This window comes from Sorex fumeus, unplaced genomic scaffold (assembly GCF_029834395.1).
Source record: "Sorex fumeus unplaced genomic scaffold, SorFum_2.1 ptg000001l, whole genome shotgun sequence".
Classification (NCBI taxonomy): Eukaryota; Metazoa; Chordata; class Mammalia; order Eulipotyphla; family Soricidae; genus Sorex; species Sorex fumeus.
In genome coordinates this window covers 3,066,813-3,079,747 of record NW_026606058.1, presented here as the reverse complement: position 1 = coordinate 3,079,747, position 12,935 = coordinate 3,066,813, and the positions used below count along the sequence as shown (strand labels likewise).

The window sequence follows — 12,935 nt, the reverse complement described above, 5'->3', positions numbered from 1 at the left end:
TTGCCTGAGGCTCACGCCATTGGCGAATGAGCTCGAGAGTTTTCAAAGACAGGCAACTTTTTGTGGCTATCTCTCTCGCATTCCTTGCACAATCATGGAAGTGCTGAACCAGTCGATCATATTCCTCGTCAATGTTGTCAACAATGGCATCTTCCCATGTTGCCGCAATAGTGCCAAAGAGCTCCCAGTTGGTGGTCTTTCTGGGAGTTCTCTTTTTAAGCTTTGCAGCCCTTTCTCCCCGCTCTGTGAAGTAGAATTTTGCACTAAGGAGATGGTGGTCCGATCCCGTTCGGAATTTTGGGACAACAGCAACATCGGTCAGGCAAAACCATCAATTGAATATGATGTGGTCAATTTCGTTGTGGAACCATCCACCGGGAGACTCCCATGTCCAACGTTTAGATTCGGCCTTCTGGAACTGTGAGTTACCATGGATGGTCTGGTTGACATGATGCACACAGACAGTCTCTCACCCTGTTCATTCCATTCTAGGCCATGGGTCCTGATGTGGAGTTCTTCGGCCGATCTTCTCAGTCCTATCTTGGCATTAAAAACACCAACAATGATCTTGTAGAAGGTGCGGTCTTCTTTATAGAACTTCTCCAACTGCATGTAGAACTTCTCAATTTCTTCTTCATCATAATTGGATGTTGGTGCGTAGACAACGAAGATAGAAACTTCCGAAACTTCCAGCAGTGAGCCAGCCACGTCTATTCAAGTGTAATCATTCCATTCGGGTTGTTAGGCATTCGAATGAAACAATGCTCATGGCCAAGTTCGTGTTGACACCACACCACAGACGCCTCTTTTGTTGCATGTTCCGAGGAACAGTTCTTCTCCAGTGTTGAAAATGGCGTGATGTGGTTGATGCCTTCTCGTCTCGGTCAGACCAATGATGTCGTACTTGATATTTCGCCTTCCACCACCCGCTCCTTGATGGATGCATCCGATGCCAGCATAAGTGCATTGAAAGTACAGACAGTCATTTTGTCTTTCTTTATTTTGGCAGCCTAGTTCAGCCTTGAGATTTTATCAGTCTCTCCTTCCTCATCCTTCTTAATGCTGCCATATTGGAGGCTCTTTCAGGGTCAGGGGAATGAGACCCACTATATTTACAGTTTATATTGAATATGCCAATTTTCTATAAATTTATTAATTTTTTATTTTGAGTTTGGAAGCAAACCCAGTAGTTCTCAGGGCATACCCCTGGCTCTCAGCTCAGGGATCACTCCTGGAAGGCTTACTTGACTATGTGGGCTACCAGGGATCCAACCTGGGTCGGCTCCACTCAGGGCAAGTGTACTATCACTCTGGCCCCAGTGTTTACCTTTCTAGTGCATCTTTCCCTTCAGCCTTTAAATATTCCATTATGTCTGTCATTTAAAAAAAAAAATCTTTCTTGACTCCACTCCCCCCTCTGCCCTGCCCCTCCCGACTCGTCTAGCAAACTCTTGAAGAGGCTTGCCTTTGCTGCCTCTGCCCTTTCCTCCCCCGATCTCTCTCCAGAAAACTCCGCTCTGGCTTTTGGCCTCCATCACTCAGTCAAACCCGCTCCTGTCCAAGTCAAGCCACCAATGACTTTGCAGTGCTAAGTCCAAGGGCCAATCTCAGTGGTCACCAGCAGGACCTCACTACGGCGACAGCAAGGCTGGCTCCTCTTCCTGAAGGTCCCCCTGGAAGAGATGGGCACTTGGGATTCCGTGTCTGGATCCTTTTCCTCTCTCTACATCTCATCACAGCTTTCCCTTCCATCTTTTATCTCACTTAACCCACTGAGACCTGGACATATTCTTTTCTACCCTCTACCTGGGCAAGCAAACCCCAGAAGACTGAGTTACCTGGCAGACGTTTGATGCCAGACCAGAGGGTTTTGACCACAACCCTCCATAGAGACCACGCTAGCCCAACCTAAGCACAATATCCACAAAGATTGAGTCACAAGCCCCGGGAGTGGAGGATGACACAAAAAGAAGTTTAAAATGGGACTACCTTAAACTGAGAAGCTTCTGCACCTCAAAAGATACAGTGACCAGAATACAAAGACAGTCTACAGAATGGGAAAGAATAGTCACCGCATACCCATCTGATACGGGCTTGATATCAAGGATTTACAAGGCACCTCCACAAGAAGAAAACATCCAACCCCATCAGAAACTGGGACGATGGAATGAACAGAAACTTTCTCAAAGAAGAAATCCGAATGGCCAAAAGACACATAAAAAAAATATGCTCTAATCATCAGGGAGATGCAGATCAAAACAACAATGAGACATCATCTCACACCACAGAGACTGGCCCACATCCAAAAGAACTAAAGCAACCGGTGTTGGCGCGGATGTGGGGAGAAAGGGACCCTCCTTCACTGCTGGTGGGAATGCCAACTGGTTCAGCCCTTTTGGAAAACAGTATGAGACAGTACAAGGGTTAAGGCACTTGCTTTGCATACGCCTGACAAGGGTTCAATCCCCATAGGGTCCCCAGAACCACACCAGGAGTGATCCCTGAGCACAGAGCCAGAAGTAAACCCAAATGAAAACAAAACCAACCCTCCAAATATCTTGTTGTTTGTTTTGGTATTGGGATGTGGTTTATGGGGACGTTGTTTCTGGCAGGCTTGGGGGACCATATGCAGTGCCAGGGAATCCAGGTCAGGCACGTGCAAGGCAAGTGCCCTACCCACTGTACTATCTCTCCAGCCCTTCATTTGCTTTCTACATTTCATAATCGGCCTGTTCATTGTTGACTGAGCACGTGCCTTGCGCTCAGCTCTGTCCTTGTGAAGTTCACAGTGACAGAGAAAATGGGGCCTGGCCTTGAGGGACAGGATATGAGTGAGGGCCTCCAGCTAGGAAGGATGAAGGCAGAGGAGAGGCAATAGCCACCAGGCATCTGTCAGGGGATGAGCTTTGCCCAGCGAGGGGTGGTCTGTGCTTGCTAGACCCTGCCATGAGGAGAGAGGATGACATCTCCAGGGTCACCGCTACATAGCGTCTGCCTCCACGTCTCTGCATCAGTGATTACTGGGCCTGGTCACTTTCTCTCCAGATTTCTGAGGGTATTCAGAGAACTGCAAACCACTCTGGGTACTACTGAGGAAGCTGGAGGCAGAGGCAGAGGGTTTTTGCAAAATCACGATTAGGGTGTTCATGCCGAAGGACTTCTCCCAGGGGATCTGAGGTGAGTCTGGTGTGCATGGACAAAGGTGGCCACTGCCCTCGCGTGGTCAGCTCCTCTTCGCTGATCCGCCCCGTTCCCAGGCAGCCCAGGGCCAGCCTGCGGCTGGAAACCTGGCTCGGGCTGGAGGAAGGAATTAATAGCCGGGGCTCTGGGTGGCCCCGAGACAGAGCGGTGTTTATCCAGGAAAAAGAGGTCGGATGTAGGCAGGCCCCTGCCAGCTCCTCCCCAAAGCCCTGGCCTAGGGAAGCGGTGGGGGAGGACGCTGCTCCCTCCGGGTCTCAGCGGCCTCCGGGCTGAGCCGGGGTCCAGCAGCGGCCTGGTAGGTCCAGCGGAGGCCTGTTCGCCCGGGGCCACCCCGCCGAACCCCATGCTTGCTGGCGGCGGGGACCTGGCGCTGCGGTGGCACGGGTCTGGGCACCCCGCTGGAGGCAGCGGGGAATCAATACTGCCTTTGTCCTCGGTGGGAGGGGCGACCTGGCAGACCGGCTCGGTCCTGCACGCGGGCCCAGCCAGGTAGGGCCCAGAGGCGCCGCCAAGAGCGGGCGCGACACCGCGTCCCCGAAAGGTGCGTGTCCGCGGACAGGCCCGGGTGCCCGCAGCGCCCGCACCTGACGCGCGGCGAGTTCGCTTCGGAGCTGGGCGGACGAGGGAGGAGCCGGAGCGGGCAGCGGGGGAGGGGGGCAAGGGTCGAAGGAGAGCCCCAGAGGGCACCCAAGGGAGAAGTCCGGTCTGCAGAAAGCGCGAGCGGCAAGCGGGTGCGGTGGGGGGCTGCCAGGATGGAAGGAGACGGGGGTCCGTGAGCCTCGGGATCTTGACTCTCTGCATCGCGGGGGCGCTGCCCCGTCCACCTCCTCTTCCCTCTGCGACTCCGGTGGGCGTCCCTGATGCCGGGGGGCGAGGGCAGGGGTGTCTGCCGTGCTCCCGGCGGCCCCAAGCCCGCGGCTGCCAGGTGACCGGCCCCGGGCCTAGGAGCGCGCGTCGCCCCGGGGACCCGGGAAGGAGCGCGCGCGCGCGCGCGGCCACCGCCCGCGCTCCGCACCCACCGGCCGCCGCCCCGACGCCCCGACGCCCCGACGCCGCACCCGGAGCCCCGCGCCGCGCCGCATGTGGCTCCTGGAGAGGACCGGCCACCGGGGGGCCGCGGCCGAGGCGCCCCGCGCCTGCCCCAACGTGCTCACCCCGGACCGCATCCCGCAGTTCTGCATCCCGCCGCGCCTGCCCGGCGCGGACAGCCCGGCCGGCCGCCGCGGCCACCTCCCCGCAGCCTGCTCGCTCCCGCACCTGGCGGGCCGTGCGGGATGCGCCTTCCTGCCCGAGAGCCCGCACACGCGCCGCCGCGAGTCCCTGTTCCACGCGCCGCCGCCCGGCCCGCCCGCCGCGCGCCTGCACGCGTCCACCCCGGACCTGCGCCGCTGCCTCTGCCGCGCGCCCGCCGGCCACGGCCACTCGTCCGCCGACTCGCCGCCGCCCCCCCGGACCCGGACCCGGACCCGGACCCGGGCCCGGCCGCTCTCGCTGCCCGCCCCGGAGGGTCCCGGCCCGGCCGCCCCGCCGCCGCCGCCGCCGCCGCTCTTCCACCTGGACGTGCTGCGCGGGCAGCTGCGGCCCGCGCGCGACAGTGTCCTGCGCCTCGGGCCGCGCGGCGGGCAGCTGCGGGTGTCCGCCGAGTACCAGGCGGCGGCCCGGCGCCTGCGGCTGCGGCTGGTCAGCGCCGAGCGCCTGCCCGCGCCGCGCCCCGGGCCCGGGCGCGGCGGCGGCGGCTGCTGCGTGGTGCTGAGGCTGCGGCCGCGTGTGCGGCCGCGGGGCCAGCGCAGCCGCGTGGTCAGGTGCAGCGCCAACCCCATCTTCAACGAGGACTTCTTCTTCGACGGCCTCGGCCCGCCCGACCTGGCCGCCCGCAGCCTCCGCGCCAAGGTGCTGGACCGCGGCGCGGGCCTCCGCCGGGACGTGCTGCTGGGCGAGTGCGAGGCGCCGCTGCTGGCCCTGCTGCCGCCCCCCGGCGCGGGGCTGGGCCCGGGGGCCTCCCTGGCGCCCGCCCACCTCAGCCCCTAGGCGACGGAGGGTCGCGACCGACCGACCGACAGACCGACAGACCGACCGACCAACCGACCAGACGCCGCGCGCCACTGGACGCCGCCGAGGCCCCTTCCCGCCGCTGGACGCCGAGGCCCCTTCCCTCCACTGGACACCAAGGCTTCGCTCTTTCCCGCCGCTGCCGCGTATTTATTTGTTCGTTTCGGGGGACCACACCCGGCGATGCTCAGGGGTTGTTCCTGACTCCCCACCAAGGGAGCACCCCTGGCAGGGCCTGGACGGAACCCAGGTCGACCGTGCGCAAGACCAATTCCCTCCCTGCTGTACTACCGCTGCACCCGGCTTGTATTTATTTTTGTTAATAAAGTGTCCCTCTGTCTAGCTGTCGGCCGAGGCCTCCATCTGCAGCGTGACTGGCGCGCCCTGCATGCTCGGTGCCATCTGTCTCTGATGTCCGGTACCCTTTGCCCTGATCAGACCAGGGATGGGGGAGCTCATTCAGTCCAACTAGGGACAGGAAGGGATGGGCTGCTCTGTGTTTGCCCCATAACACCCCACCCCCACTTCCCAGCACCAGCACCAAGCAGGCCCCTGGTGTCACCCTGAAAGCAGAACGCAGAAACGAAAAAGAACAGGTCATCTGAGTTGGAGGGGCCCCTAAAGCTCGGACCGTAAGTTCTCAAACCTGAATGACCATCAGAACCACCAGGAGTCCTTGCTGGGCTTGGCCAATACTCAGAATTCTAGAGCTGGGTACAGGACGTGGTGCTTTAGCAGGGCTGGGCTGGGCAGGACCTGGGGTCCCTGTGAAACAAAGCCCACCCCCTTAAGGGGGACTAGCAGTCACTGGAAAAGCTGAGACACAGACTGGCATGTGCCACCAGCTTCCCTCTGCCTTGGGGCCCAGCCGGGAAACTCAGAGTCCTCCTCCCCAGTGCTCCTCCCAGTAACACCTGCTCAGCAACCACTTCTTCCCTGGGAGAGGGAGTCTGCAAGTTGGGAGTCAGTTGAGATTGTCAGCCCTGGGCAGCGGCTTTAGGTGTCTCTCCTGCCCAGCCCGCCCACATCCTGGGGGTCAGAGTCAGCCAGAGGAGCACTCGGGACAGAAGACTAGTGACTTCCAGAGTGGGGCCTGGGGGTCCAGGGGGGGCATCACCAAGTGTAAGGCTGCCCTCCGAAAGATCAGGGAAGGTCACCCCAAGGAGTGGGGGAGGGGGCGGAAGATGGATAAATATAGGTCAGGCTCACCTCCTACCTGAATGCGTCTGACGTCAGCAATGACCTTCTTCCTCCCTCCACCTTCCTGGCAACTGGTTTCTCTTGGCTCGCTCGGGCCTGGCTTGGAATGAAGAAAGGGGGAGGGATAAGAGAGAGGAGGTGGCATCCGGCCCACTGGCTTCTTTCTCCCCACTTTCAGCCCTTCCTCATTTTCCGTGGTACGGGAGAAAGCTCGGGACCGCCAGGACCCGCACACGCATACACACACACACACACACACACACACACACACACACACCTACCTCCATTCAAACGGCTCCTCTGTATCGCCTCCCTTCTGATTAGGCTGGGTGGGGGGTGCATGTTCAACAGTCCTTGGGCATCAGCCTTGGGAGCTGGGAGGAAGACCCGCGTGGTTTGTGCGGTGCTCTGGGCCCTGAAAGCGGGACGCTTGCCCCTGGTGTCCACCAGGTGGCAACATTGACCCAAAGGAAACTGAGCAGTAAGCCCTGCGGGGCACTCCCGGGTACTGGCCTCCGTCCAGACTCCTGGAGGTACTTGCCGGTTGTTGTCCAGCGTGCCCTCGGGTTTTACTCCTGTAGTGAAGAATATAAACAGGATTCTGAGGCGGAGCGCCTGGCTCCAGACAAGGGACTCTTTTTATTTCTCTTTTGATTTGGTGGGCCACACCCAGAGGTGCTTAGGGCTTGCTCCTGGCCCAGAGCTCAGGGCTCACTCCCGGCAGGGCTCAGGGGACCATATAGGGTGCCAGGGGTCAAACCCAGGTCAGCTGTGTGCAAGGCCAACACCTTACCTATTATCGTATCGCTCTGCTCCTTGGTCCGCAGGTTCTTAACTTTCTCACTATGATATCTCTAAGCTGCCACGTCCCAGCCAGGGGACTGCAGGCGTCCTCTTCCCACCTCTGATCGGTCTGTGAGGGTCAGCCAGTCTATCCCAAAAGCTTCAGCCCCAGACTCTCCTGGAACACTCGGAAGCAGCTAAGCCTGAAGCCGATCTTCAAATAGCTGGAAGGAAACTCAGAGGGCGTCTACCCTGCCTTCCTGCAGTCCTTAATGGGGGTGTAGGGACTGCATGGTGACAGACTGGCTTGCTTGAAGGCTGGAGGGAGTGGAGCCTGGACCCTAGCTGGGGGTGTTCGTGGACTGCTTCCCACTCAAGAATCTGAACCTAGGCCTCCCCATGCAGAGCCTGGGCTCAGCCCTGCAGCCATTGCCCTGAAATACTGGGCACTGCATATGGCTGTCCTCAAAACAGATGTTTACCAAATGAAGAAGAAACGTTTTTGTGTTTTTTTTCCACTTTTTGGGTCACACCCAGCGATGCACAGGGGTTATTCCTGGCTCTGCATTCAGGAATCACCCCTGGCGGTGCTCAGGGGACCATATGGGATGCTGGGAACCAAATCCGGGTCGACCGCGTGCAAGGCAAACGCCCTCCCCGCTGTGCTATTGCTCCAGCCCCAGAAGAAACGTTTTGAATATTAACCCCAAGTGTTTGAGGCTTCACCAGTGAGTCGCCCTTTTCCTCTCCCCAGAGAAGCTTACAGTGCTCTTAGGAGCACTCCTAATCCCTAATGGGTTTATCTCTAGCCTTTGTGTTTTATCTCTCATTCTGTTAGCTACTAAATTCCCCAAGTCAGGTTTGGTTACTCGTAAAGTCAAACCTTCTGACGACTCTGGATTACGTGTCTGTAGTGAATGACCTGCTTTTCTCTTTCCCTATAACCCCTATATTTGACTGTCAAGCAATGTTCTTTGCTTGAACACAGATCACAGATCACAGATCATCCTGTTATTCGTCGATTGCCTCGAGCAGGGCCCAGTAACGTCTCCTTCATCCTGGCCCTGAGATTATATTCAAGGCTCTTTAGGAGAATGAGACCCATCGTTGTTACTGGTATTTGGCATATTGGGTACACCACGGGGAGCTTGCCAGACTCTGCCGTGTGGGCAAGCTACATTCGGTAGCCTGCCAGTTTGTCAAAGTAGGAATGAGATGTCATAATAAGATTTGCGGCCGCGCGGTTCCGGGAGCTGGGTTTTATAGTCTCTTGAGTCTTGGCCGCTGATGGGATTACACGGCGCCAGGGGGCCAGTTGGTGGGTGTGACCCCCGCCTACTGGAATTTGGAGGATCTGGGTGGAGGATGCTCGACTCCAATCCGAGTAGGCTTGGAGATCTCGGCCCCGGAACCCACGTGGCTTTGTCCCTCTGCTGGTACCTTCAGGTGTGCGGAGAGTGGTCTCAGCATGGTGGTGGCTGGTTCTGGAGGTCTTCGGCTGCCGGGGCCCTGGTCAGGGCGGGGAGGAAAGCTCAACCCGCTCCCCTCCAAGGGGCCCCGGCGAGGAATAGCCAGGCGCGGGGGCAGGAGACTGCACTGTTCTCCCTCCGGGAGCTGGTTTTTATAGTCTCTGAGTCTTGGCCGCTGATGGGATTACACGGCGCCAGGAGGCCAGTTGGTGGGTGTGACCCCCGCCTACTGGGATTTGGAGGATCTGGGTGGAGGATGCTCGACTCCAATCCAGGTAGGCTCTTGAACACAGAAAGACCGTTAATGTTATGCTCCTAGTATCTGGGAGGTAACTGACTCTGAAAGATGTTTCCTCCTGGCCATCCGTCATAATTGCTTGACTCAGGCTTCAGTCACCATAGTTCCTGACACCCCAAAGACTTGAATCCCACTGAAGGATCTCTGGATGGACCTGGGACAAGCAGTAAGGCTACCCTGTCTTCTATATGGGACAGACTAGGGCTGGAGAAGATAGCACAGCGGGTAGGGCGTTTGCCTTGCACGCGGCCGACCCGGGGTTCGATTCCCAGCATTCCATATGGTCCCCTGGGCACCGTCAGGAGTAACTCCTGAGTGCAGAGCCAGGAGTAACCCCTGTGCATCGCCAGGTGTGACCCAAAAAGAAAAAAATATATATGGGACAGGCTAGAAATCGTAAAGCACAATCTTGATAGAAGCTGTAAAGACCTGAGAGACTGGGACCCATGGGGTAGGAAAAGCTAAACTTTTAACCTTTTAAACAGCAGGCTTTTAACCTAACCCCCAGAGACCAGAGAACTAAGTTTTGGAATCTATATTTCTTACTGTGTTTAATCCAAGTAACTTTAAATATTAATAAGAAGTAAACTAAATTGTCTAATACATACAATATGTACAAGCAGTTAGGGAAAGAGAAAACGAATATAGATGCTTGTTACTTCTTGGCGAACTTCTCAGTATAGTCTCAGACAAAGCACCTCCTTGAGTTAATCCCCCAAAAGAAGGGCCTCCATCAAAAGGCTTTACCTCTGGTAAATGAACCATCACACCTATGTGTAGTCCTGAACCTCAGACCCCCTCAAATGTTCTATAAGTATGCTATTTAGCTCTGAACTAAATGTCCATTGACCACCAAGTCCATGGTCCTCATTGGGCAGCAAAAGGTTGAGACCCATCCTGTGTGCAGGTGCCGGGCAGTCCCTCGTTGTCTTCCCACCAGGGAGGCCTGGGAAGTAGCTCGGCCACTGAACGAATGAGACCAAGGGAGCAACCCGACTCACTATTCTCCACAAAAACATGAAGAAAAAAAAAAAGTTACTGTTAACATTCAGGCTACCGAGAGTATCTCGCCCGCATGGCAAAACCTGGCAAGCTCGCCGTGACGGATTTGATATGCCAAACACAGTAACAACAAAGTCTCACGATGGAGACGTTACTGGGCCCGCTCGAGAAAATCGATGAACAACGGGAGGACAGTGACAGTGACAGTTACATTCCAGAGAAGAATAGAGGACAGGGAGGCGTAGAGAAAGAGGGGGCTCCTGGGAGTGGGAGAGGGTAGGAAAGGCCAAAACCTCTGTCTCAATTTTTGTTTTTAGACCACACCTGACTGTGCTCAGAGCTTACTCTGCCTCTGCACTCCGGGGTCACTCCTGGTGATCCTCGGGGGAGCTTTTATGGTGCTCTGGGTTGAATCCGGTCGACCACGGGCAAGGCCCTTGGCATGGGGTAAGCAGGAGGCTGAGACCCGTCCTGTGTGCAGGTGCCGGGCGGCCCCTTCCCCCTCTCGGCCTCAGTTCTTACCAGGCCCTGTGCTTCCCCGGGGTGGTCAGTTACCATCACAGCCTTTGAGGAAGATGGGAACAGTGCTCCCGTGTCTCAGACGTAAGGGACCCCTTGGGGAATTTTGAGGGGCTGCAGATAAGGGTTAAGACTGGGGACTCAAGTCGCCCATCAGAGGAGACTGTCCAGTATACAGCGCTCAGCTATGCCTGGAGCACTGGAGCACTGTCCTCCCCATTGTTCATCGATTTGCTCGAGCGGGCGCCAGTAACATCTCACAACAGATTGTGAGAGTTGTTGCTACTGTTTTTAGCATATCGAATACATCACGGGGAGCTTGCCAGGCTCTGCCGTGCGGGTGAGATACTCTCGGCAGCTTGCCGGGCTCTCTGAGAGGGGCGGAGGAATCGAACCCGGGTCGGCCATATCGGCCGCGTGCAAGGCAAACGCCTTACCCGCTGTGCTGTCACTCCAGCCAGAACTGTGCCTGGAGACAGAGACACAATATTCCCGAAGCAGCAACCTGGCTTGCTCTGCAGGGCTTTGGCGGGAGCCCAGGCTCCTTGGCGTGGGCAGTAGGTGGTTGAGAGACGCATCCTGTGTGCAGGCGCTGGGCAGCCCCTGTCTGTGCCCCCGTTGGGGACCACAGCAAACCAGGCCACTTTCTCACTCACCCGGCGGGACTCCAAGAAGCCGCTGTGGGCACAGCCTTGCAGGAGAACCAGAGCTACTGAGAGACCAGGGTGGGGACCTGGGGCCAAATTCTCGGCCTGTCCCTCCACCCACCGCTGGGAGGCCAGGATGCAGGTGTTTAGAGAGCAGGGCGGTGCTGCCCATTCTTCCAGAGGGGTGGGGGTTCTGGTTCTCTGAGAGTAACACCTGGGCTTGAAGTTTCCTGCTGGGACTCAAAGGTGGACCCTAAGTTTGGGGTTAGCATCCAAAGGCGGCTGGCCAGGCCCACATACTTTCCACCAAGCCCCCTGGCCCCAGGGCTTGCAAAGAGCCTTAAGTGGTTTCTGTGGTTTGGGGGTGGGAAGGAAGAGAAAGAGAAGTCCCCAGAGCCACCACCTCCGTCCTCTCCCCCTGCAAGGTGGTTCCCAGGCCTGGTGAGGGCTTGGGCGTCGCGCACAGAGGAGCCCTCTCCATCCTTATGCCTGCTGGCCTCTCCCCAGCTAGGGCGGCCAGCACAGCGAGGAGGAATGCCACCCTCTGCTGGGGATGGATCCCCAGAAGGGGCCAGGCTGCAGCCTTCGGAAGGCGGGGAGGCTGGAACATTCCCCTAAGGAGGACCCAGGAGGAGGGGCCCCGGCCACAGACCATGGGAACCATAGACACACACTCAGCCTGGGCACTGGGGTTGCCCCAGAGGGTCTGCTCTGGCACAGAGCCATAGTACAGTTGGGAGGGCTCTTGCCTTGCACACGGTGGACCCAGGCTTGATTCGTGGCACTGCATATGGTCCCCCGAGCCCGCCAGGAGTGATCCCTGAGCGCAGAGCCAGGAGTAAGCTCTGAGCACCCCTGCGTGTGGTCCAAACAAACAAACAAAAAGAACTTCCACTCCACCCGACCCAGGAGAAAGGAGTCGAGGCAGGGGTGAGCGAGGGAGGGATTACTGCTGCCTGTCCACGCCAGGTGCCATGTGTGTCAGCTGGGGGCACTGGGGGAGTCACGAGGCTGTGGTGTGGCTGACTCCTGCCTGCTGTTTACCAGCTGGGAGTGAGAGCGGAGGAGGGGCCAGCACCACTGCTGCCTGGGCCCCGGCCAGCTGGCCTCTCGAGCAAGCAGAGTGTCAGGCCCAGCTAATCAAACTCTGGGCTCGGGCTGTGCAGACGGAAGCCGGGAGAGCTGGCATCGGGGTCCTGTGCAGAGCACAGCCTCATTCAGGGGCTCCTCCTCGTCCTCCAGTGCAGGGCCCACCTCGCCCTGCCTCAGGGCCGCCTGCTGAGGCCCGGCCAGGAGGAGCAAGTCAGCAGCAGGAAGCAGAGGGGCCTGAGAAACAGCCGGGGCCGGGCTGCCAGGAGTCGACCTGGTGCTGGAGAAGAGGAGGCACGAAGGCCTCTCCCCTGCCCCTCCTGTCCTGTCCGCGGACCCCTGCACTGAGGGCCCAGGAGCGCTAGGCTCCCCTTCTGCTGCCCGATGGCCGGCCCTGCAGCTGGGCCTGCATATGTCTGAGCAGCTGACGGGTAAATCTGGAAGCATCACATCTGTCACAAGGCAGAGGCCGGGGAGTGAATACAATCACAGACCCAGAGGGCCGCGTGGGCAGTGGCTTAGCAGCGAAAGACCTGCCTTGCCCCGGAAGGCCTGGAGTTGGGTCCCGGCACTGCACAGCATCAACGAGTCAGTCCCGGACAGACAGACAGCCGGGAGGTTTCTGGCACTGGCCCGGCTACCGCAGGGAAGGGCCTCCCCGCTCCAGTCCTGTGCCCT

The 12,935-nt window shown here is 58.2% G+C and overlaps 1 protein-coding gene across 1 annotated transcript; it reads left to right on the top strand.

Annotated features, from left to right (window-relative positions):
* Nucleotides 1-4,281: 4,281 nt before the first annotated feature.
* Nucleotides 4,282-5,229, top strand: C2CD4D (C2 calcium dependent domain containing 4D). The gene has a single exon (XM_056113601.1). The coding sequence runs from the start codon at nt 4,282-4,284 to the stop codon at nt 5,227-5,229; it is 948 nt and encodes a 315-aa protein (XP_055969576.1).
* Nucleotides 5,230-12,935: the final 7,706 nt, after the last annotated feature.

What these genes read in the sequence shown, in the direction of transcription:
- C2CD4D (XM_056113601.1), top strand. Translation starts at nt 4,282, where the DNA reads ATGTGGCTCCTGGAGAGGACCGGCCACCGGGGGGCCGCGGCCGAGGCG.